Raw genomic sequence first — 23,910 nt, forward strand, 5'->3', positions numbered from 1 at the left:
GAATTATGTCGGTAATCGATGCTGCCTTGGCCTCGTTGTATGCAGGTCCCGATCGATCGTGAAGTTTGGGTGGACAACTGCGTATCGCATATGTCGAATGAAGCTCTATCCATTTCCGCCATCGCTATTATACTTGTCGTCAGCATGTAGTAAAGGCCACTCCGTATGAAAGGATGGTGGTTTCCAGCCCACAGATCACCGTCCTAGTGAGCCAGCTTCCACGCAAGCGATCCTGGTCTTCGATCGGGGATAGCGGCTCCTCGTCGCGAAGCCGACGATCGGCTTGGTTGCGAGGACCCATCCTGCGCAGAACTTCGAGGCAATTACCATCAAGCCACTGTAACTGGAATTCATCGTATGCATATGTCATGACTGCTTTCCGAGGAAATATGGTGAAAGAAATACGGTATCGCTGCGTCTGTATTCAAGGAAATAGTAGAAGCAGGAGGAATTCCATATTCTCTGGCAACGTGAGTCCTATTACCGATGATCGTTGCCCGTTGGACAGCTGGTCCGGTGTCTCGGTAACGCGCAGGCCACTTTGTAACATCGCAATGAGCAACAGCATGGCCCACCGTCGCGCCCCGTCGCCGGTGCTGGCCCGCTTGATGTGCACCTTGAACATGCCGGAGTACCACAGCATGGCCCTGGTCACTGCAGGATAGTACAAGGCGAATATGGATGCTCTCTCGCTGCTGGCAGACTGCAGTGGCTAGGGCGGCTAAGGCTGAGTTGGGGCGCACCAATAAAAGGGGCTTGACAACGACGGCATGTAGCTAGATGCTGGAACACGGAAAGCTGGTAATGCAGCGAAAGTGATGCATGTAGATGAAAAGCAGGAAGTTTGCACAAAGGCTCGAACTCGCGAGCGTTTTGGGCACTGGTCGACATGAACGTGGGGGACCGAGACGTACCGAGACAAGAGCACTATGTTTGCTGAAGGCAACCGGTGCGAGACGTTGGTATCACAAAGTGCTCTGTGAAGCACCGTATAATATTAGTGAAAAGGGGTTACAAGGGGTCTGGATGATTGCCAAGGCTATTGTTGGAGGTTTTTGAATATCTCAGAGGGCACGAGGACGAGCTCACCATGCAGTCCACCTAACCCTTTACCCAGTAGTGGCATGGCTTGGCACGAGGAGAGCTTCTAGGCTATATTCAAGAGATACTGGACGGCTTCACCACCGAGTACAAATAAGCTGTCATACAACAAGGTTTGCTCGGCTGCAGCAGGCCTCTCAAGATGCTAACTCTGGTTAGGCTAGGCCGCGCCAGTGCAACCAAGATGTGGTTTGTCGTCGTGCAAGTCCGTTAAGTACGACATGAACAATCTACACGCTGGGTTGGCTATGATACAAGCAACGGAATGAGGAGTGACGCCCAACTACGACGCTTATATTCCCTAAAGATTCTCAACGGCGGCCGCTGAATTGTTCTTTGGTCATCACCCTTCATGTTAGTCAACCTACATTGGATCACTGCCTTCACGCTGTCCCCTCCAGATCATTAGTCAAACCGATCACTATCCCTTTTCACACGAGCATCAAAACCAGGATGTTGACAATCGCAGCCCTCGGTCTGCGTACCGCCATGGCAAGTCTCGAATCTTAGAGTTATTCCAGAAGACCACTGCACTAACCTCTTCACTTCAGCTTATATGCAGTGCGGTCGTATTTGGATTGTCTATCAGCCTAGCAAGAGATCAACATCAGGGTCCCGTGCCTCCGGAGATAGGATTCAGCAGCTTCGGGGGCGGCTTCGCCTTGGTCACTTGTCTAGTCGGGATGGCCGGCCTTTGGATCGACGCCATCCCAAGTAAGGTCACAATGGCACTGGACGGCATAGCCGCAGTATCGTACCTCACTGGTGGTATCGTACGTTTCCCCTTCCACATGCCATTTGACGTAATAGCGAGTCGCGTCGATTGGTTGATGAGGAAAGCTACCTCCACTGACAGTATTGCGACGTTACCTAGATTTTGACCGCTGCGCTGAAGGCCGTTAAAAGTTGCACCGCAATCGGCCCGGATCCATCGAATGACAGAACTGCTAACAATGTCCTCAACTTTGGTTGTGGGGAAGCCAACACAGGCCCTGATACCTATCAGAAATGTAACGATTTAGGGGTTCAAGACTATAAGGACGACCCAACCATACCAAGATGCATGCGCGCTGTCACAGACTACTCATTCGATTATTTCGGCTTCACGCTGTGTGCCATCATGGTCTTTTTGGGTTATGTCCTGGGCTCGTCGTGTGGGGTAACAGGTCACCTACCGTTGCCGCCCAAGTATGAGCGTCAGTGCCGTCACCCCACGGTAGCTCTGGTCCGATATGATCAGCCAGAAGATTCAAACCCACCGGAGACTGTTGTTGGAGGTTTAGTCAGTGTAGGAATGAGTAAGATACTCGTACCTATCCGGGTGAAGGCCTGGACCATCTGTCGTGGGTAATGGTTTCGACAATTAAGAGGTCTCATTCTAGAGAATACATGGTTCAGATACTATGTATGAATTTAGGTAGATGCCATGTTCCTCTTGATTTACTCGACAAAAACACGCCTCCATTATGATCATATTACTAGTTTATTTGATGTTGGCATTTCTACTTTCTTTCACCTTCGCTTTTAGGCCTATTCATCTGATCCTCCCATATCAAGTCAGTCCCAAGGTAGTTTTAGCAGGGAGACATAATCACTAGGGGCTTGAGAGCGCACACTTGAACACGAAGCTCATCATTCAGAGCCAACCAGATCGTCGACTGGTAGCTGGTGTGAACGACCGTACATGCTGTTAACCGGATTTTGACCGCAGCTTTTACCTTTACTGACTTGGCGGTCTTGGGCCCTGGAAATGTTTGATATCCACCCCTGCATTCAGCATTCAGATTCAGGGGCTCCGAACTAGTCAACTACCGGTACGTGGTTTTATCATCTGTATGAACCTATGTTAACTCCAATAAATTCATATTATATTCGAGGCATTTAGCAAAGAGCAGTTCTATTAGTAAATGTTTACTATATGAACGAACCGAGGCAATTTCATTCATTTGCATCTCCTTTCAAAATTTTATGCCGTAGCTTTCCTTAAAAGCCTCGTTCCGCAGAATTCCCTAGAAGCAGATCCTTTTCCACATGATCTAGAATATCATCCGTCAGGCCAGCAGATTTGGTTGAAGGCCGCAAATGAAGCACTATTGGAGATAGGTTGGTGGCATCGTGGAAGCATCCGGAGGGTGAAAGAGATCTGCTTTGGACTGTCAGAACTAAAACAATCCGTCGTCATACTTTCCCCAAGATTTTCCGAAACAACTTACGCTCTTCGTGATCTGTATTCCGTGACGCCCTATTTTCCTAATATGGCCCAGGTCGCCGCTTCTGAAGAGACACACCCAAGGGACCACATGTCGAATCCTTAGTTGAGCTCGGTGGTTTTAAACACGCTCAGCTTTGGGCCACCTATGTGTGATATATCCAGTTTAGAGACTGAACTGTTCATGATCAGGAATGGGCAGAGCGGCCTCGGGTTTCGTCGATACTCTGGCCAGCTTTGACGAATGAGCTTTCCAGTAGGAAAAGCAACGACGTCGTGTGGTGTTCGCCACGCTAGCTCTGTTAATCACTTGCATGATCGAGCTTGTGTCCACACTGGAGATGAAAGGGGGCAACCAAGCCTTGGGTACGCAGGCGATCTTCCCTTGCGTATTGTTCAAATATATCCTCCCCGGGATAAGGATCTGTCTCGCGGTGAAGCCTAGCTTTGAGGGCAGACTCGGCCGTGGCTCTGGTACCTGGATTGCGCATTCTGAAAGAAAGCCGATGCAGTTCAGAGAGCATGTCGGTAATCTCTGCCAAGTTGAAGGCAAGTTCCCTCTCTATTGGGCAGTCGCTGCTGCTGTCGTCGCTGTCTCTAGCACTAGTATGCTCATCTATATCACTGTAGTTAGAGAATATAGCGTCGCTATGGTCTCTCTACAACCTCTCCTAGCAACTAGACAGTCAAGTTTGTTTGGACAGCATCGGAAAGACCGTGTCGGAAAGATTGCATTTCGGGGTGAAGATTTTCTTATTCCCAACCTGTCGATAATCAGACAAACCTCGATCAATAACCATTTTTGTTTTTTCACAAATCCTTAGGATATCTTCCTGTTGTTCTTAAAAGTTTTATTAAATTATTCAAGAGGACTATCAAGATAACGGGATTTTTCGAGATAATTCAACGCCAGCCTGTTAGATGGCCGAAGTCGCTGGCCTTGTGCTTGGAGTAATACCATCACTGATAACAGCTCTGGAGCACGCCGACTACATAAAACGTCCCTTTCAAAAGCTGTTGCACTGGGAAAGGTCCCGCAAACTAAACTACTGCTCTGTTGCCTATGATCAGAGCTACGTCTTCCCCTAAAGAATGTCGTTGATAACGAGGAACTCGGCGAGATGCTTGAAGACCCACAATGTAGCACATGGGGAAGGTCTGGACTCGAACGAGACCTCAAAGTTAAGCTTGGCATGGCCTATGATCTGATACCACCTCGGTTCAACTCGCGGGGACGCCGTGGCTGCGGAGGTCGTAGACCAAGAAAGATATTATGTTCTTCGAAACGCAGGGTAGTAATATTGGCCATCTCCACACCGTTCACCCATACCTGATCAATCAACATCCCCCAGGTAAGCCGGACCAAGGTACTTCAGTAACATAAACTTACGTGATCAAAGACGATAAACCAGAGAACGGGCTTCATCATTCGCATGAAGTCGATCGCGACAACATTGCAACCTTGGGAGTAATGTTATTGGAGAAAGAGAAGCGGAGGCTGATGGGTTATTGAGAGACAGAGAGAGGCAGTGATCAAGAAGAGGAGCAGTCAGGAAATAGAAGGTATGATTTTGAACCTTCTGGGCAGACTTCTCATCGACTTCAGCCCAAGATGCCTCTCCCTCAAGAAAAATGCAACAAAGAGACCTTGAGATAAGAAGAATTCCTCACGAGATAGTTATCAAATATCATAAAGAGGACAACCCCCACTGGTTGCGGAAGAGAGTTGTTAAGAGATGGGTTGTGAGTGGACAATTGAATCAAAGACGGCAAGTGCGATCTACTAAAGCAAGGCTTGTACCTAAGAACCAATAAACGTGACTTCCATCAACAAGCAATTAACGCTCCCGCCTGGTTAGCTCAATCGGTAGAGCGTGAGACTCTTAATCTCAAGGCTGCGGGTTCGACCCCCGCATCGGGCTCAATTCCCGATGCATCCTACTTAGTAGGATTCTTCGACCGTTGAATTTTTTAATCTTAGATGGATTACATACTTTCAATTATGTATATATAAACTCTATATTTCTTTTTAATTGTGATAACGCACTGACTGGCCTTACGTCGAAACGAGTGACACCTTCTATATCTAGTAATCTATTGATACATAACTGCCCTTGTTCAAGCTTTCACAACCTCTTTCCCTACCTCGCCCAACGCCTTCACCAACCCTTCCACCGTACCTTCCAGAGTCTGACAATTCACCACAACCCTGAAGAAGCTGCCCTGGGGCCCTGGCGCGTAGTCGACCATGAATCCTCTTGCAATCAGCAAGCCCACCATCTCCCGCGTCCGTCGCGTGTTCTCCTCCTTGCTCTCGGCCAGCCGGCCGCCCGGCGCGTAGTAGAAGCACACCTGCAGACACGGCGGCGGGTTCGCGGACACGAGCTTAAAGTCATCCGCCACGTCGATGGCACCGGCCAGGCGCGCTGCCATAGCAAACGCGTGGTCGATCATCTTCTCGAACCCGGCGGCGCCGTAATAGATCCACGCCAGTGCCAACTTCAAGCTGTCGGCGCGGCGCCCGCACTGTAGCGTCAGGTCCGCCAGGTCGTAGACCTCGCCGTCGTCGCCCGCGCCGTGGAAGAGGTAGCCCGCGGGCAGGGTGTTGGCCCGGTGAAAGACAGACAGGTCGTTGGTGAGCAGGAATGAGCACGTCACGGGCACGTTCATCATCTTGTGCGGGTTGACGGTGATGGAGTCGGCCAGCTCGCTGCCCGCGAGCTTGTGCCTCTGGGCCGCGGAGAAGACGCACGGCCCTCCCCAGGACCCGTCAATATGCAGCCACACGCCGAACTCGCGGCACACGGCGCTCAGGGCCCGGAAGTCGTCAAAGGACCCCAGCACCGTCGTGCCCGCCGTCGCGTTGACGTACAGGGGCGTCCGCCCTTCCCCGTCCTCGTCGTCGAGCACGCGCAGGATCGCCGCCCGCAGCGCCAGCGGGTCCATGCAGCCCGTCGCGGCGTCCACAGGGACCGGGACCACGGCGTCGGCGCCCATGCCGCACGTCACGGCGGCCTTCTCGACGCTGTAGTGTCCGTGCGCGCTCGTGAAGAGCACGAAGCGCTTCGCAGCGTTGCCGCTGCGCTTGCACTCTGGGTACAGCGCATTGCGCGCAATGGCGATCGAGGTCAGATTCGAGGCGCTCCCGCCCTGGCAGCTGACGCCGCCCGCACGGGGACCAGTGAAACCGAAGAGATTAGCTAGCTGGCGGGCCGTAGTTTTTTCAATCACGGTCAGGACTGGCGAGACTTGGTAGACGTGGACCTGGTTAAATGGTAAGTATGAGTATCATGTAGGGAATGATACGTAGCGCCAGGGGTTTCAGGGGTAATGATATGAGGATTACCAACATTCGTATTCAGGACCGACAGTAAAAGCTCTGATACCACGCCAACCTAGAGCTTTCGTCAGTAACTATCCCAGTCATTTATTTCATTGGTACGTCAACTTGCAGCATTTGTACTCGCGTACAACTTGTCCAGGAACCCCTGATCCCAGGTGTTCACACTGTACTTGAGTACATCCTGGATCGTAGCCAGGAGTCCAGTCTTTCCTTTGCCTTCGCCTTCGGGAAGCGACAGTTTCAGTTTCCCAATGAGCTCTGCTGGTTTTTGCACATCGACCAAGGTGTTTTGTGATCGACCCTGGGCGTCTTTCGACACTTGCCCAGTTGTTTTCACTGAAGCTGCCTCGTCAGCTGACCTGACATACGGTATGATGAGGGATTTGACCGCATCAATGAGCTGTGAATCAAAGTTAGTAAGTGAGTAAACATGTGTACTGGCGATGCCAGACGAGAGTAGCAGCATACATCCTCCAACTCATCGGCACGTTGGAGGGGTTGCACAGTAGTGTCTTTGAGTTCTTTAGCAATTGACCCCATATCGACGGCGTGTAGAGAGGTTCTAAATCGATAACACGACAGACGGAATGTCTAACCAAAGCAATGACCGGTATAAAGGGTATAAAATATCGTCTAAAGTTTTATACTACAAGCAATTTTGAGCACAAGAACAAAACCAGAAGTCCCTCTCTTGAGGACGCTGTCACCATAGCCCAGTTTTTCTCCCCCATGATTCATCTGGCCGAGCCTTTGCCGGATGGGGCAACTAAGCTAACTAGACGGTGTAAGAGAGCTGAAAACAATGGGGTGGTCTTTTTGAGGCTGATGTCTACATCCTTTACAAAATGGGGCTCTTCACGACGACGGAGATGTTTATAGCCTACGTGTTACTAAGCATCAGGGTGGCAGGCGGCTCTGCGATAACAGTATCCAAGGATGCTTAGAAGCTGCCAGGTTAAGGTGTGTTTGTGCATCAGGATGTCTCAGACCAGCTATCGATCCGCTGCCAACCCCCGTTAGCACTCATATCCTTGCACCAGTGGCCCCTCATTCTCCATTGCACATCACAGATGAGATCCAACTTGTACGACACAGATCATATCTTCTTTTTTTGGTTTTTATTTGTTCAGCTCTCCGCTCGGAACCGAGTTTTGTGCGAAATGGGCCCAGGAGGAGGCCTTGGCCGAACTACTGCAAGGCACCGGCCTGTCGGGCAACTTCGTGAGCTTTATGCAGACAAGTCCAGGAACATAAGGATGCCGGGTGGATTGTGGACTGCTTCTCTACCGGCACTCCCCTCCACCCAAAATTTCGCGACAGTAAATAAAGATTTGCTCGTAGCAAAGCAGTAAAATCACCGGTGCTGCTGCGGTGGAACGACCATCCTGTTCTCGTTGAAATCATCTAAGCTCGTACATGTAGTGTGACCGATGTGAAGACCGTATTGACCGGAAAGAATTGATCCAAATCGCCCATACGCCAGAGAAAGGTATCATAAGGTACGTAATAATGCATCATATTCAGCTGCCCGCGCCCCTCTCTTTTCCTTATTCTCCCCGTTCTGCATTCGTTCAGGTTTGGAGCGCTTACAGTTTAGTCGAGTCGCTTTTTCGTATCGGCACCGTCTACGCCATTGGGGTGTTGGGTTTCTTTCCCCTTGGGCTTGGGGATGGTGCCAATGTCGCCATCGTCCTCCTCGTCCCAGTTATCCACGGCATTCTCGTCCCACGTATCAACCTCCTCTTCCAACGTCTTGCTAGTTGCTGCCCGTCCGTCGTCCACCGGTGCCGCAGCCGACATTACCCCCTCCTCCTGACCGTCGTGGTCGGCCGTCAGCACCGAGCTCTCGCCAAGCTCGACGTCCTCGACATCCTCGCCGGGGACGGCGTTGTAGGCGCGGCGGGAGCGCTTACGCTCGAGCATGCGCTTGTGGTACCAGTTGCAGAGGGCGAGCCCGGCAAGACTGCCCACGACGTTGGCGACGATGTCGTAGAGGTCGAAGATGCGGCCGTTGGGCAGGAAGCCCTGGAGGAACTCGGAGCCAACGCCGAGGATGGCGGTGCAGACGACCAGGGTAAAGTGCGAGGTGCGCCGGCGATTCGTGTCGACGATCCAGTAGAAGACCACGGTCAGCAGGAAAAAGGTGAGGAGGTGCAGGACCTTGTCGTTAACGTAGGTGTTGAGCTGCAGCGACGAGAGGCCGACGTAGCCGGCGAGGAGGCAGAGCAGGAAGAAGACACCTGTGGAAGAGAAAGACCAGTCAGTATGGAGATGCGCAAAGGTGTCAAATTTTGTGGCGATGACGATGGCGATGCTCTATCTAGGTAGCTGTAGCAAGCGACCTGGAAGCTTGGATATACTGACCCGCGAAAGGTAATCGGATGTGCATGGTTGTTGGTTTCTGTGATGCAATAATTGGGATATATGTTGGTTGGAGCTGGGATTAGGCTAGAGTCGAGAGGAGCTCGTATAATGCATCATTAGATATATCTAGAGAGTGCCGGGTAATCGGAAGTAATGCTTCGGAGAAGGCGAAGAGGGTCGGAGAACGTGTTTGCTATCTTTTGCGTATGAGGAACCGAAGCATGTAAGGTAATCAATCATCTACATATTCTTTTTCCGATGTTGGGTCAGTCCCAAAGCTGGAGAACCTGAAGAGCTTCCACTTCCTGCGATTCCGCCGCACCAAAAGCCCCACCTTTCCTTGGTAGCTGGCTAGGCTGGCTGGCTGGCTGCTGGAGGTGGTCGGTGGTCGGGATTACGGCAACCTGGCAAGGGCAATCACTCGCGCACTGATGCACTGACGGCAGAGAGGCCCAATTCACTGTCCAGATTGTTCTGTAGCGAGCCGTCTACCGTGTGGCTGGGTTTTACTGCCACGTTCAGCGACCCAAGCAGTGATCAGTGGGGGGCTCATTCATTCATCGACTCCCCAAAGAGCGCTATGCTTCATTGGACATGGGGTTTCAAGGTTCCTTCACGTTCATGCGGGACGCGGGTGTGGAGAGAGGGAGAGCGATGTTTGAGAGTCGCGCGACTCAATTCACATGTCCGTATCAAATATCTGGCAACTTCATAGCAATCTGAAGACGAGGCGCATCCAATCGCCAACGCTTGCAAAGTGCAGTGGGCGAGTCAAGAACCTCCCAGCCAAATACCAATTCGACCCCAGTGCGCTGGACACACGTGATGACTAGGCCAGCCTGGGAACCTCACTGGACGTCTTGGACGAAACATTCGATTACGAGGATGGTCTGCGGTAAGGCGGAGAAAATGCCGATACGCTGAGTTTGGTCAAGATTGAATCAAGCACAGAACAGAAAGGAGCCTGGGCCAAGCTGGCTCAATTGGCCGGATGCGGCTGTAAGGGCGTCGAGGTACAGAGCTGGCCCAACAACCGGAGCTCAATTGCAGGCCGAAAGAATGGGACAATGTTGCGAAAAGTAGATAGAAGGCTTCGGGGAAGGCCAGCGATCAGATTAGACGGCAATGCACCTCTGTTCGACCGTTGCGCGGGAGTGATTGTCCAGTTGTGGACGATTGTTCGCATGTATCCTTAGCCAGTCTGGATGCGGTCATATCTCAAGGAAATCAAGACCAAAAAACGGCCGTCTCTAACACTCACCCGCCAAAAAAGCGTGATTCTGGAGGGACTACCCTTTTCGGCCCAGTAATTGTTAACCTCCTCTCTCGACATACGCGAAAACGCCCTCGACTTCCAACCATCCAGGCATCACCATTCTCATCGATATTGGCCTCAATTTCCGTGATTCCATCTATTTCGATGTCGCTTGCTCTGTTGGTGCTCTTTTAGGCGCGCGATTCCCCCCGTGGCCATCTCCAGAACGCGCCATTTGCATACGCATGGCGTCCATCCGGAGCCCATCCCTATAATACGCCAAAGGCCATCATTTCCATCATGAACGGCCACCACAGCTGGCAACCGTCATCCGGCACTACCATCAATGGTAATCGTAGCTTTCATCAATCTGATGATGGCCAACAGCGCACACAGACTCCCACCGCCGATGGCGCCGTTCAGTTGATGCCTGAGGCATCTCTTGATTTGGAGGAAGAGCGCCGACGCGCTTATTTCGCCGACAGTTATCGCCGCACCGCATCAAAAATTGCGCTTTTGTTCGATGACGAGGGCGGATACAACCACTCGGGTATCGAGTCTCTCCGTCATCCCGTCACCCTCTCTGCGCCCCTGCTGCCGCCGACAACCGACCATGACGATGTTGAAGAACGGCCTGCGAAACGGGCGAAGCGAACCATCGACGAAGACGACTATGGCGATGACGATGATGATGAAGACGAAGAAGAAGAGGCGAACACCGCCTCCAATGCTTCCCCGCTGAAATCCAAGACTTCACAAGCCGCCGGCGCCTTGCCGTCGCCCTCCAAGTCCGGAAGCTCACCCATCCAGGCGCCCCAGTCGCCTGGAAGGCATCTCGATAAGACAAAGGAAGATTCTTCACAAAGCTCTGCTATATTGCAAGCGCAGGCCAAGACTTCTGAAGATGCGCGGAAGCTGCTGGAAGAGGCGCGCACTGCCACCGAGGAAGCAGCTAAGCGCAGCTTTCATACCTTATTCTACACTCTGCAGGATGACAGAGCTGCTATGATAGAACAGCAGCAGCTGGAGGAGTCCGAAAAGCAGCTGCAAGCCGAGATGGACAAGAACAATAATTCTGGCGCCACCAGTGGTCCCACCGGCGAGAACTACGGGTCGCTCAGCAGTGCCAACCTCGGCGCATCGAGTCTGACCCTGAAGCATCTCATTGCGCGAATCGATATGAAGCGTGAACTCGTGCGCGCGTCCGATGCCGAACTCCGCTCCCTTATGAATGAAGTCAGGAAGAATCGTAGCAAATGGGCAAGCGAAGAGAACGTTAACCAGGAAGAGCTATACGAGGCTCTGGAGAAAGTCTTAACCGAGTTGAAGGCGCATACAGAATATTCCACACCCTTCCTGCAACGGGTGAATAAGAGAGATGCGCCGGACTATTACAACCGTGAGTCAAACCTGTGTCCATCGGCCACTTACACAAGCCATATTAATCCCTGATAGTTATCACCAAGCCTATGGACTTGGGCAGTATGACAAAAAAGCTCAAGTCGCTTGCATATAAGTCCAAGGCCGACTTTGTCATCGATCTTAACTTGATTTGGGACAATTGCTTGAGATACAACCAAGATATGAATCACCCCTTGCGCCGCATGGCGAACGGCATGCGCAAGGAGGCGGAGAAACTCATCCCACTAATCCCGGACCTTGTAATCCGACCACGCGCTGAAGTCGAGGCTGAAGAGCGACGAAAGCAAAATGGTGGGGATGACGACGCTGGCGACGATTCTGACGATGAACCCATCATGTCGTCCCGAGGTCGCATTACTGGTGGAGCCAAGGGTACGAAATCCAGGAAGGCCCCTTCGGACCAGAAAGAAGACACACCGAACGGCGACCAAAAGCCCGTCCTCCAGCTCAATGGTCTTCTGGGAAAAGTACAACGGGAGGGGTCCGAAGCTGAGGGGAGCAATGGCTTCGCGACGCCCCCAATTGGCGGCTCGAGCACTCCAAGTGGCCTGAATGGGCAGTCGGGTATAGGCAGCAATGTCGACGCTATGGACATCGATGGGCCTTCCTTGAACGGGATGGCTCTCAACCAGGCCTTGAATGAAGCACAGGAGCAGATTTACGAGGATGACGAGTACAAGCATTACAAGCAAATCACCAAGACGGGTCGTGCGAAAATTGCAAAGCGCAGGCTTCAGCTTTTCGAAGGGCGGAAGTTGAACATGGACGAGCCGGCATTATTACGCACCAAACCGGGGATGCGTAGGTTTCTGCGTCATAGGGAACAGGCAGAAGCGAGTGGGGGGTTTAGCCCAACGGCCGACGACGCGGCTGCAGGTGCCAAGGACATCAAAGCATCCGAGACCTTGGCCGAGGGCATGGAGGAAGACGTTGAGCTTGTGGTGCCTGATTGGTATGAGCCTCAGTGTATGATCCCCGACATCGCGCCCCAACTCCAGTGGCACGTCGACAACGAAGGCCAGGTCATCAACCAACACGAGGAGTACCTTCGAACCATTCCTTCTGGATACTTCACTGCTCCGCGAGCTCCCCTTGCGGAGAGGTTCGATGCCAATCTCCGTCAAATGCAGGAGACACGGAAGCTGTGCTCCAAGATAGGCGTCGTCAAACAGATGCAGATCCAGCAACAGGTAAGGCACGTTCGCCCTAAGTGCCCGGCTTATCACTAACACGTATTAGGTCTATCAAAACCAGTTCCCTAAGTACAACCCTGAACCATTCCAAGAGCAAGATGTCGATCCTCAAGTCACGTGTGGCGATGGCCTAGTAATGGCACCCGAACTCTGCAGGGCAGCTTTACAGCGATCTGTTGCAAAGATCTTCTACCATGCCGGGTTCGAAGAAATGCAGCCCTCGGCCTTGGACACTGTCACAGACCTCGCTGCCGATTATTTCGCCAAGCTTGGCAGCACATTCAAGATGTACAGCGAAGCCGAGCGAAAAGGATCCCACACCCCAGTATGCCCAGCGTGGAGCTCGCGTGCAACCGCGGTATACCGATGAAGAAATTCTGCTCCATACCCTGCATGAAAATGGTTATGGTGTTGATCACTTGAAAGCTACGCCAAAGACGAAGTGGAGCGACTTGGTAATAAGTTGACCTCGATCCACGAACGTATGAAGAACCACTTGGCGGAAATTCTACGACCTGCTCTGAACGACCAAACGACGACCGATGGTGGCGCTGCTGCCTTCAATGATGGAAGCGAGCAGTTCGTTGGCGGTGACTTTGCCGAAGAGCTGGGTGAGGACTTCTTTTGGTTTCAAGGAGCTGGGTCTTGCCGGAGAGTTGGGTGGCATGCTATCTGTTCCGCTGCATCTCCTCCAGTCAAGAGTACACAATCAGTACCAAAGCCAGAACCCGACAACCGATTCTGTCGATACCGTCCTCTTTGACGATCTTCCACCCCAAGACTCCGTCAACAAGGAGAACATCCAGGGATCAGATCGGGCTTGTCAAGAACTTCTTCTTGGCCAAGCTGCACGCTAATGGGGATGCACCTTTGGTTGAAGATGAGGATCTTCCGGTAAAGCAGCGACGTCCAAGACCTCGGCTTGGCGCGACGGGCAAGATTGTCTCACCGCAGAAGCGACCACCCAAGGAGCAGAACGCCATCAACAAAAAGAAGAAGAAGATGGAAGCTGCTGCTGCCGCCGCCGCCGCTGCCCAAAAAGCCAATGGTGGCGTCAACGTGAGCCCCAGCAAAGGCGATGCGAAGAAGCCGCCAGTGAAGGCCGATCCGTCTGCGTCAGTAGATGGTTCTTTGTCGCTACCTGCAGCACCATCCGAGATGACCCGCATGGGAAGCCAGGGCGGCAATAGCCAAACGGACAAAGACGACACAGGCATACCGAGCCCCGAGAGCATGGAGCACTAGAAAGGTGTCCGTAGCTCTTCGGTGGTCTCGAATGCCACACTGGGGAGCGAGCCTATGGATCTGGATTCCGAGTAGCGGTCCATACATGCCCCTTCGTCTCACTTTGACCTGAACGGCAAATTTCTTTCCTTTAACCGTCCTGTATCACGCATAAGGGTCCTTTTTCTAAAACCTTTCTATTTTCTTTCCTTCCTGTCATCATCTGGCCTCCTATACTCTATACCCCGTCTGGTGGCCATATTTTCATTTTTGGGATAGGCTGTGAGTGAGGCCCTCGTCGATTTGCCTCTTCCGGGATCGACTGCCGTGGTCAATTCCATGGGCGGGGGTACCCACGTTTGGTCAAGTCACAATCCGAGATTTTTTGACTCGCTTGTTCTCCGGTACATCAGGTTATCCCTTCTGCATCTGGGCGTCTGAAGCAATTCGAAAAAAAGAGAGAGCACTTGGCACGTTGGCACAATACTGGTGTTTCTTGGAGTTGTCGGTTCTGCCCTTTTTACCTGCGCTTGGCGCCTTCTCGCGCTCTGCTATTTCTTCACCCTAGACCAATACGACGACGACGCATCTAATGGTGTGTCTTGGACGACACTTGCATATATTGATGGCGGATTCATCTTCTTGAGTGGGAGGACGGATCTACTGAACCAGATGAATTTATTTCCCCGGTTATGGGGGACAAGGAGAAAAGGAGTCGGGGTTGGAGGAGCCGGCCCCTTCTCGTATTACGCTTCTTCTCCGGTATCTATCTCCTCGTCGCCATTCTTGTCAGATCCCACAGTGTCGGGGATCTTAACAGCACACGAAACGGCCACATCATGAGCTGACGAAACGAGAGTCGGATATGATGTTTTTCTGAGGTGCAAACGAAGCACCATGGAACCTCGTCACTGGCTGACTGGCTCGTTCGGATCGATTGATGAAGACGGGGGTGACGTTTGCATGGTTGACAAACGATGGATGGATTTGACACGATGATGGCCTGGCTAGATAAACACTGAACAAGGAAGCGATCCAAAGAAGAGGAAAAGCGGTCTTGGTTATTCTTTGCTGGTTGGTGGTGGTCGCTTCCATGATTATGATGGCTGGATCAGCTTTTGTACATATACCCCCAAGAACTTACAAGAATACAGACCAGTGATATGACTGCCAACTGCTTGCTTGCTTGCTTGTATTAAGATAGATTAATAATTATGTACCATACTCTTAAGATGCTTGTTGTATATGTCTTGGGATGGTTTGGTCACGATGCCGTCATGGGGTCTTCTCGGTTCGGTTCCTAGTGATATGGTCTCTGCCTTCGGATTGAATACTACATTGATGTCTCCTTGGCCAATGGCTTGGTCAATAAGGGTACCGTGATTCTCCCAGACAACACCAGCATCTCAGTCACCCCTACTGCATGTCAAACTTCACCGCGCCATAAGCGAACAATGACATACCTACCCACTGTAGGAACAACGATCAGTCAGAGGGGTTGGGTTCATAAGTAGATTTAGAGCATTTCTCTTCCAACCATCCACTGGGCCATTTGGCTCAGTGAGTTAGCTGACGTATTTCCAGTCGTAAAGTAATGGCCAGATAAAACCACGCCTGGGCTCGTGTTTCCAACAGTGGTTTTTCGTATGGTTCGAACCTGACGCAGGCTCGCCTAGCTTTTTTTTTTTTTTCTTCTTCTATTCTTCTATTCATCTATCCTTCTCTTGCTATTTGCCTGTTCTCTCCACATTCCCTTGTCCCTCTTCCTCCCACCAGTCGTACCTGACGATGCTGCTCTTGCCTCTTGTTCGGTTGCAGTAACTGCAGCGCGCATACCCGCCCTTCCCCTTGTCTGCTCTTGCTGGAGCAGTCCATATGCCGCTGGCGCAACTACTATGTTCGCACCAAGGCAGCTGCGGGCTTGTGAAGCCTGCCTTGGCTAATTCGGTAATCAAATAGCTGTCGCGAATATGCACAGGTTACTGACCTCTCCCATTTCATCATCCCATCATCCACAACTTCAAGATTCTATCGCAGCATTCATCCCAACACCCAATAACAGTTGACGCAATGAAATTCATGATTCACCGCCGTGACTGTTATCCGCTGGCACAACGGTCTACAATTACCAATGTCCAGCATCTATCATCTTACAGCTGGATTGAGGCCCCCTTGGGTACGCCTACTATCGCTGTGCCAGGGACTCCGCCCAGATGGACCCCTCCCGGACCCGAACAACAACCCCAGCTTCACCCGGACCATGGCTTGATCATCATCGACCATAATGCTTATCGGCACCCCAAAAGCCCAATGGAGCCTCTCTTCCGCGCCCTGTACGAATCCGATCCCACATTCGATATAAGGCAGATCGACATTGTGACGGACGCCAGCAACCTTTGCAAGCTGCTGCACTATCTAGACTACTCCGGACCCTCCGCTAATTTCCTGCACAAACCCTTCACCATCCATGCCGAAGTGGCAGGCGAGTCTAGCAACACCGTCATCCTGTCCCAAGTTGAGCCCGAGACGCATGAGATCGTTCAACCTGGCCACTCCATCGACTATACCAATGAGTTCAAGAAGACCTACACCGTTAACGAGATCGCTAGGAGTACTGGTCACTATCGGATTGTTAGATATAGCTTCGGAGGTCTCAATTACGTTGTCCGCTACGAGGCTGACGCGTATATTCCCAATCCTGGCATCCAGTCAGATACCAATGGCTTGCAGTCGCATGAACCCTTCGCAAGCGTGAACAGCAGCAGCGACAGCCATTCCCTAGCTTCGGGGTCGACTTCCACTTCGACCTCAACCTCCACTCTTGAGATCAGAAATCAAGGCCGCCAGGTTCCTACGGACTCAATCCTGGAGATAAGAGTACGCTCTAGTGGCAGCGTGGCCTTACTGGATGAGTTCGGACCACGGCATTGGGTCTCCAGGTCGCCTAATTACCTTGATGCCCGGCTCTCGGACGGACTAATACAAGAACACTATATTGAGAACGCAGTGACGATAGCAGCATTTTGGAGCGGAAGGAACAAGACCAAGGTGAAGCAGCTGGCCGCCTTGATGGAGAAGGTCGTCCAGCTAGTAAAAGGCTCCGGAGGGCGGTACGTGATCACCTGTCACTCCCTTGAGCTAAAAGAACTCGTTGTCGAGAAAGTGGAAGAGGGCGAGGCGATGCTTCCGTCGGACCTGTACAGCAAATGGAATCGCGCCTAGACGAGATGAGAGGAATATGGTTTCGTGGCATGGCAATACCTGGCTGGTGGAATAAATAGAGTCCAGTCCCTATTTTACTGTATAGACACAATTGTCCACAATTGATATCGCATGTTATCCAATCCCGCGCCGTAATGCGGATTCGGCAAGTATTGCTCTTCCCAGCCTATCATGGGCATTTTGACCGGATCGTCTCGTGAAAGGTGATGCCTCGCTAGTCGAGAACAAAGGAGGGTGCCGGCAACCGGGGCTGTTAGTGTGGCTGGGCATGCTACGATGATGACATCCATTGGTGATCGGGTTCTGCATGGGGCCCGCGACATCCGCTACTTGGCACTTGGTGCTTGGGTCCAAAGCCGCTGGCTGCCAGAATGTTTGACAAGTCACAGGGTCACAGAGATCGATTGAATGCAATGGCTTGAAGTGGCAAGGGTAGATGGATTCTGGACAGACAGCAGAGTAGATGGCCGATGATTGATCAAGCCTCTCTGCCTGTCTTTGTCTTGGGGCCGATCTCGCGCGCCCACAATTGATTGACGTGCTAGCTCTTGGCTCTAGACTGCTAGACTGCTGCTTCTGCTGCTGCCATGCGCTCCTTGACTCTTTAGACTCGCTGGCGTGGAACCCCATTAACCCCGCGATTGGTTCCTGGTCTGTCACCTCACCCCGCTAAGAAAAGTCCATCCCGCCTCCGACATACCAAAGGGACTCATAATAAGTTTTTTCCTCCCTTCCCGTCCGATCCCTCTCCTTCCCTTTCAAATCTTCACTTCTTTCTTCAATCACCCGGTTAGAAACAACAGCTTTCTTCAGTCACGTCCCCAAGAGAAGACACACACACAAGATGGCTGCCGAATCCACCTACGCGCTCTCGGGCGCCCACAAGGATGTAAGCCTCTCGTTGCCCCGCGTTCGTCTGGGACCGAATGCTGACAGATTACCACCAGATGCTCGAGAAGTCCCTTCTGGAGACCGACCCCGAGGTCGCTGAGATCATGGTACGTCTTGACATGGATTACTCCATTGCTCTGTCCGAGCTCGAAACTGACATGCAGTCTCCTGCAGAAAAATGAGATCCAGCGTCAGAAGGAGTCCATTGTCCTGATTGCCTCCGAGAACATCACCTCGCGCGCCGTTTTCGATGCTCTCGGTTCGCCCATGTCCAACAAGTACTCCGAGGGCCAGCCCGGTGCCCGCTACTACGGTGGAAACCAGCACATTGATGCCATTGAGATCCTCTGCCAGCAGCGTGCCCTCAAGGCTTTCGGCCTTGACGCCGAGAAGTGGGGTGTCAACGTCCAGTGCCTCAGTGGCAGCCCTGCCAACCTGCAGGTCTACCAGGCTCTGATGCCCGTCCACGGTCGCTTGATGGGCCTGGATCTCCCCACGGTGGCCATCTGAGCCACGGTTACCAGACCCCCGCCAAGAAGATCTCTGCTGTCTCTACCTACTTCGAGACCATGCCCTACCGTGTCAACATCGACACTGGCATCATTGACTACGACACCCTCGAGGCCAACGCCCAGGTGTATCGCCCCAAGATCTTGGTTGCTGGTACCTCCGCCTACTGCCGCGAGATCGACTATGCCCGCATGCGCAAGATTGCCGACTCGGTCGGTGCCTACCTGGTTGTCGACATGGCCCATATCTCGGGTCTGATCGCTGCCGGCGTCATCCAGTCCCCCTTCCCCCACGCCGATGTCGTCACTACCACCACCCACAAGTCCCTCCGTGGCCCCCGTGGTGCCATGATCTTCTTCCGCAAGGGCGTTCGCAGCGTTGACGCCAAGACCGGCAAGGAGGTTATGTACGACCTCGAGAACCCCATCAACTTCTCCGTCTTCCCCGGTCACCAGGGTGGACCCCACAACCACACCATCACTGCCCTGTCCGTTGCCCTGAAGCAGGCCCAGTCCCCCGAGTTCAAGGCCTACCAGCAGCAGGTCGTTGACAACGCCAAGACTCTCGAGAACAAGTTCAAGGAGCTCGGCTACAACCTGGTTTCCGGCGGTACCGACTCTCACATGGTCCTGCTCGACCTCCGGGCCCAGGCCCTGGACGGTGCCCGCGTTGAGGCCATCCTGGAGCAGATCAACATCGCTTGCAACAAGAACAGCATTCCCGGTGACCGCTCTGCTCTTACCCCCTGCGGTATCCGTATCGGTACCCCCGCCATGACTTCGCGTGGCTTCGGCACCAAGGACTTCGAGCGTGTCGCCCAGTACATTGACCAGAGCATCAAGCTTTGCAAGGAGATCCAGGGCGAGCTTCCCAAGGAGGCCAACAAGCTGAAGGACTTCAAGGCCAAGGTTGCCAGCGGCGAGGTCGCCAAGATCAACGACATCAAGAAGGAGATCGCCCAGTGGTGCTCCACCTTCCCCCTCCCGGTTGAGGGCTGGAGAGCTGAGGCTGGCTTCTAGATTTTTCTGAATGGGTGTTTTATTATGAGCGGAGTCAGCGGTGCGGAAAATTCAACCTTTAGACAAAGGGATGCGACTGAGCAATCAACTTTAACAAGCTCGGATGGTTCATGAACTGGTTTAACACTAGATTTGATGGTGGAAAAAGGGTCAACAAGAATAGCTGCATATCTCGGCGTTTGTATTTGCGCGAGACCAGCCGGAGTCTGGGTGAGCCAATATGGGTCTGATTTCACTGCTTCAACGCAGTCTGGTATACCACGCACCACACGGGTGTTTTGCAATTTGGAAATGTGGAAGTAAATACGAAATATGTATAATGCGAAACTGGATTCATAGCGAATCCCAATTGGAATCACAAGATTTCTTCAACATTACTAATGCATGCTGTGCTTGGCTGGCATGTTGTCCCGCACAGGGATCACGTCATCACCTGGGGTAGTCTTCGAGCTTCCGTGCATCCATGCAACGACTCATATTTGATCGTTGGTTATGAACATTTCTTGCCACTTAGTAGAGATATCTCATTCATTGACGTATAACCCGTCTCAAACCTCCTGACCTCATCAGTACTTTGCACATATCATGCCGATGCCAGATGCCGATTTGCACCCTGTTGCTACAGGGTTGGCTAAAGGGACTGTCGAGGTACGTTGGACAGATCCAAATCCTGTCATGAGACAACCGGAACGACCATGCACTCACATTAGATCCTGGTCAGAAACATGCTGCAGAACAGCCACTTAAACTCTTCGCTGGCTGGTTCTGTCCCTTCGTCCAGCGCGTCTGGCTCGCTCTGGAGGAGAAGGGGATCCCCTACCAGTATATTGAAGGTTCGCATATACGTCTCTCACTGGGCCTGCCGTTTGGTTCGCATTCGTTATTATCACAAACTGACTACGATGATGCATGCAGTCAACCCCTACCACAAGGGCGAACAGCTCATGAAGGCCAACCCGCGCGGCCTCGTCCCCACCCTCGAGATCGCGCCGGGCAAGGCCCTCTACGAGTCCACGGTGCTGCTGCAGTACCTCGAGGAGGCGTACCCGGACCACTCGCCCCGGCTGCTCCCTGCCGTCGACGCCGGCAGCAGCAACGAAGAAGCGCAGCTCTTCCAGCGCGCCCGCGCCCGCATCTGGATGGACTTCGTCACATCACGCATCATACCCGCCTGGCACCGGCTCCTACAGTTTCAGTCTTCGTCTGCCGGTAAGTCTGGCGACGGAGACGGCCAGAAGGCGCTCGAGGGGCTCCGCGACGAGTACCGCGGCCACCTCGTCGAGTTCGCCCGCGCCATGGACCCCGAGGGGCCGTACTTCTTCGCCGGGGAGCAGCCGGGCATGGTGGACCTGGCGCTCGCGCCGTGGGTGCTGCGGCACTGGGTCTTTGAGCACTTCAAGGGTGTCGCGGTCGTCCCGGAGTCCTCCTCCGGGGCCGACGGGGGCGGCTTGGGACAGGATCCGCAAGTGGCAGGCCGCGATCGAGGGCCGGGACAGCGTGAAGCAGACCGAGAGCGAGAGGGAGTACTACCTGCCCATCTATCAGCGGTATGCGGACGATGTGGCGCAGAGCGAGTTGGCTAAGGCTACGAGGTCGGGGAGGGGCGTGCCTTGATCAGGCGTAGGTTAGCAGCACCATGGCGCTTGCCCGAACTCTTGTTCCGTGTCAACCAATTGCTGGGGTGTCTGTAGGGCTGTAGCAGACGGGACAACCCCCTATGGCGTCAACCAACACTGACTGCATCGACCATATTTGCTCTAACAGGGTCGCCGATTAATCTAGTGCGCAAATCGTTGAGAATTGTTAATAATCCAGCATGACTCGCCATTGACAATCACTCTAGGTAATTATTCCAAATGCGTATGACTGACAAGATAAGGCAATCGCGCCAAGAAATCACGCAATTGGGCTTATGGACGGCAGATGTGGAGGTTCACCATTGCAGCTATCCCTTCTCGGTCGCCATCCACGAAAGGATCCATGTGAATGGTTGCCATGGCCCTGGGACTATGGCACGATCCGAGACTCGAGAAAAGTCTGATCAATAGCAATGCTTGCTTACATGTACTACTTATATATCAGCTTTGTTGGGCGCTCCCCTGGGCCGGTGTGACCATGGCCAAGGATCCCGAGTGAGTCCATTACGCACCCCTACCCGTTCACCATGGCTTTCTACCGAAGCGTCTTGGCCCAGATGATCATCTGCGGCGTCATCGCCCTCCTCGGACCGGGACTCTGGAACGCCAACAACTCGCTCGGCGCCGGCGGTGCTTTGTTGCCCTACCTGGTCAATGGGGGCAACTCGTTAGTCTTTGGGCTTATGGGCCTCTTCTGCATCCTCTCGCCCGTCTTCGTCAACTGGATCGGCGTCAAGTGGACGCTGGTGGCGGGCACGCTGGGCTGGTCCGTCTACAGCGCGGCCCTCTACCAGAACAACCGCTTCGGCACCGAGTGGTTCGTCATGCTGGGAGCCGCCATCTGCGGCGTGAGCGCGGGCCTCTACTGGGCTGCCGAAGGGGCCATCGTGCTGTCGTACCCAGAGCACGCCAAGCGGGGCCGCTACCTAGCCCTATGGCTCGGCTTCAAGAACAGCGGCCAGCTTATCGGGGGCGCCATTAACCTGGGTCTCAACGCCAACACGGCGACCAGCGGCAAGGTGTCGTGGGTGACGCTGCTCGTATTTGTCATCCTGCAGGCCTTCTCGCTGCCCCTAGCGTTCCTCCTCTCGCCGCCCGAAAAGACGCGCCGCGCCGACGGGTCGCGCATCGTCGTCGAGGCCCGCACCACGGCGCGCGAGCAGCTGCGCCAGCTGTGGCGGACGGCCGCGACCAGGCAGATCGGCCTGCTGCTGCCCGTCTTCTTCTCGTGCTGGTTCTACTGGGGCTACGCGTCGACGTTCCTGACGCTCTACTTCTCGGTGCGCGCCCGCGCTCTGGCCTCGTTCCTTTCCGCCGTCACAGGAACCATCGCCTGCGCTCTGTTCGGCCTGTTTCTCGACTCGCCGCGCCTCACCGTACGGACGCGCATACGCGCCGGCTTCGTGTTTTCGTGCGGCATCTTCACGCTCCTCTGGGTCTGGGTCATGATCGTCCAGCATGAATACGAAGCCCACCCGCCCAAGGGCCTGGACTGGACGTCGCCCGGGTTCGGCCGCGGGTTCGGCGCGTACGTCATGCTGCAGACGGTCGGCAACGTGGTCCAGAACTACCTGTACTTCCTGGTCGGCACCCTGGGCGACGGCACGTCGGAGCTGAGCCGCGGGACGGGCCTGCTGCGGGGCGTCGAGAGCTGGGGCCAGTGCGCGTCGTTCGGCATCAGCAGCAGCCGGTTCTCGCCGTTCTGGACGTCTGTCATCAACGTGGTGGTTTGGACGCTGAGTCTGGTGCCGGCTTTCTTTGCGGTTTGGGAGGTGGAGGATAGGAAGACTGTGACGGCGTCTGATGATGGCGACGAAGAAATCGATAATAAGGTGGTCAAGGCTGGTGTGATTAATGAATCGCGCCGTGTTGTTTCTGATGGCGAGAAGAACGACGTCAAATGAATGATCGGCCATGGAGGGAAAGGGGAGTTACAAGAAGGCCATAAGTCCATTTCAACTGGTTGGCTTATTTGTTGGCCATCAACTCAGACCAACTAAAATAATGCAGTGATACCCAAATAAGACGAGTTCAGAGTCAATATTCCGTACGACATTGGTTGCCAAAGCTGTAGTAGCACCTCTGCCGTCCCGACCAAGGACGGCAAGCACCTTCCCTGTGTATTGGCCGAGTAGACCGATCTCACAAGGAAGGCTATCATGAAAGGGCAGATAAGTTGCGGTGCTAGTATCTCCAATGGTGTTGGCACGCGTTTACTCAATACACTGACGGCAACTTGTCTGAGTTAGGATCACCTATGCGTGCACATGCGCCCGAAGCTGCGGCTGAAGACGCGTCAGGGGGTCCTGCAAGGTGTTCCTACCTATCAGGTTTCCTTTTCACGAGCCTGCGCGATTCTTCTCTCTCTTTCACTCACTGACGAATGATACGAATGCTGCTGGTTTGATCTTATCTCGAAAAAATTTGCCGATTCCATGGCGCAAATACAACTACTGTCGTTGACGTTTCCCTGAGCGGATAATTGTGTTGGCTCGGCAGAGATAAGACGTCAGCCGGTGA

At 53.3% G+C, this 23,910-nt stretch overlaps 9 protein-coding genes across 9 annotated transcripts; 6 read left to right on the plus strand and 3 right to left on the minus strand.

The window, feature by feature from the left end:
* Window positions 1-424: 424 nt before the first annotated feature.
* Window positions 425-643, minus strand: PG998_002347 (uncharacterized protein; the record flags this gene model as incomplete). Its single annotated transcript, XM_066869165.1, has 1 exon — window positions 425-643. The coding sequence occupies one exon, from the start codon at window positions 641-643 to the stop codon at window positions 425-427; it is 219 nt and encodes a 72-aa protein (XP_066737580.1).
* A 1,009-nt stretch (window positions 644-1,652) lies between these two features.
* Window positions 1,653-2,383, plus strand: PG998_002348 (uncharacterized protein; the record flags this gene model as incomplete). The annotated part of the gene is made up of 2 exons (XM_066869166.1): window positions 1,653-1,874; window positions 1,976-2,383. Coding segments are annotated over 2 exons (630 nt in total), but the record flags the coding sequence as incomplete, so codon positions are not given.
* Window positions 2,384-5,428: 3,045 nt separating this feature from the next.
* PG998_002349 (uncharacterized protein) lies at window positions 5,429-7,193 on the minus strand (the record flags this gene model as incomplete). Its single annotated transcript, XM_066869167.1, has 4 exons — window positions 5,429-6,574; window positions 6,680-6,705; window positions 6,774-7,053; window positions 7,122-7,193. The coding sequence occupies 4 exons, from the start codon at window positions 7,191-7,193 to the stop codon at window positions 5,429-5,431; spliced, it is 1,524 nt and encodes a 507-aa protein (XP_066737582.1).
* A 1,053-nt stretch (window positions 7,194-8,246) lies between these two features.
* PG998_002350 (uncharacterized protein) lies at window positions 8,247-9,042 on the minus strand (the record flags this gene model as incomplete). Its single annotated transcript, XM_066869168.1, has 2 exons — window positions 8,247-8,893; window positions 9,018-9,042. 2 exons carry the CDS (start codon window positions 9,040-9,042, stop codon window positions 8,247-8,249), a joined length of 672 nt encoding a protein of 223 aa, XP_066737583.1.
* Window positions 9,043-10,572: 1,530 nt separating this feature from the next.
* PG998_002351 (uncharacterized protein) lies at window positions 10,573-14,132 on the plus strand (the record flags this gene model as incomplete). Its single annotated transcript, XM_066869169.1, has 5 exons — window positions 10,573-11,671; window positions 11,728-12,884; window positions 12,934-13,212; window positions 13,378-13,529; window positions 13,583-14,132. The coding sequence occupies 5 exons, from the start codon at window positions 10,573-10,575 to the stop codon at window positions 14,130-14,132; spliced, it is 3,237 nt and encodes a 1,078-aa protein (XP_066737584.1).
* A 2,049-nt stretch (window positions 14,133-16,181) lies between these two features.
* PG998_002352 (uncharacterized protein) lies at window positions 16,182-17,333 on the plus strand (the record flags this gene model as incomplete). Its single annotated transcript, XM_066869170.1, has 1 exon — window positions 16,182-17,333. One exon carries the CDS (start codon window positions 16,182-16,184, stop codon window positions 17,331-17,333), a length of 1,152 nt encoding a protein of 383 aa, XP_066737585.1.
* An 844-nt stretch (window positions 17,334-18,177) lies between these two features.
* Window positions 18,178-19,753, plus strand: PG998_002353 (Serine hydroxymethyltransferase- cytosolic; the record flags this gene model as incomplete). Its single annotated transcript, XM_066869171.1, has 4 exons — window positions 18,178-18,222; window positions 18,281-18,331; window positions 18,399-18,722; window positions 18,749-19,753. The coding sequence occupies 4 exons, from the start codon at window positions 18,178-18,180 to the stop codon at window positions 19,751-19,753; spliced, it is 1,425 nt and encodes a 474-aa protein (XP_066737586.1).
* Window positions 19,754-20,338: 585 nt separating this feature from the next.
* On the plus strand, window positions 20,339-21,367 carry PG998_002354 (uncharacterized protein; the record flags this gene model as incomplete). Its single annotated transcript, XM_066869172.1, has 4 exons — window positions 20,339-20,401; window positions 20,475-20,586; window positions 20,669-21,173; window positions 21,211-21,367. 4 exons carry the CDS (start codon window positions 20,339-20,341, stop codon window positions 21,365-21,367), a joined length of 837 nt encoding a protein of 278 aa, XP_066737587.1.
* Window positions 21,368-21,917: 550 nt separating this feature from the next.
* PG998_002355 (uncharacterized protein) lies at window positions 21,918-23,294 on the plus strand (the record flags this gene model as incomplete). Its single annotated transcript, XM_066869173.1, has 1 exon — window positions 21,918-23,294. One exon carries the CDS (start codon window positions 21,918-21,920, stop codon window positions 23,292-23,294), a length of 1,377 nt encoding a protein of 458 aa, XP_066737588.1.
* Window positions 23,295-23,910: the final 616 nt, after the last annotated feature.

The sequence above is a fragment of the Apiospora kogelbergensis genome (genome assembly GCF_038363985.1).
Source record: "Apiospora kogelbergensis strain CBS 113332 chromosome Unknown utg000001l_segment0_segment0, whole genome shotgun sequence".
Lineage (NCBI taxonomy): Eukaryota > Fungi > Ascomycota > Sordariomycetes > Amphisphaeriales > Apiosporaceae > Apiospora > Apiospora kogelbergensis.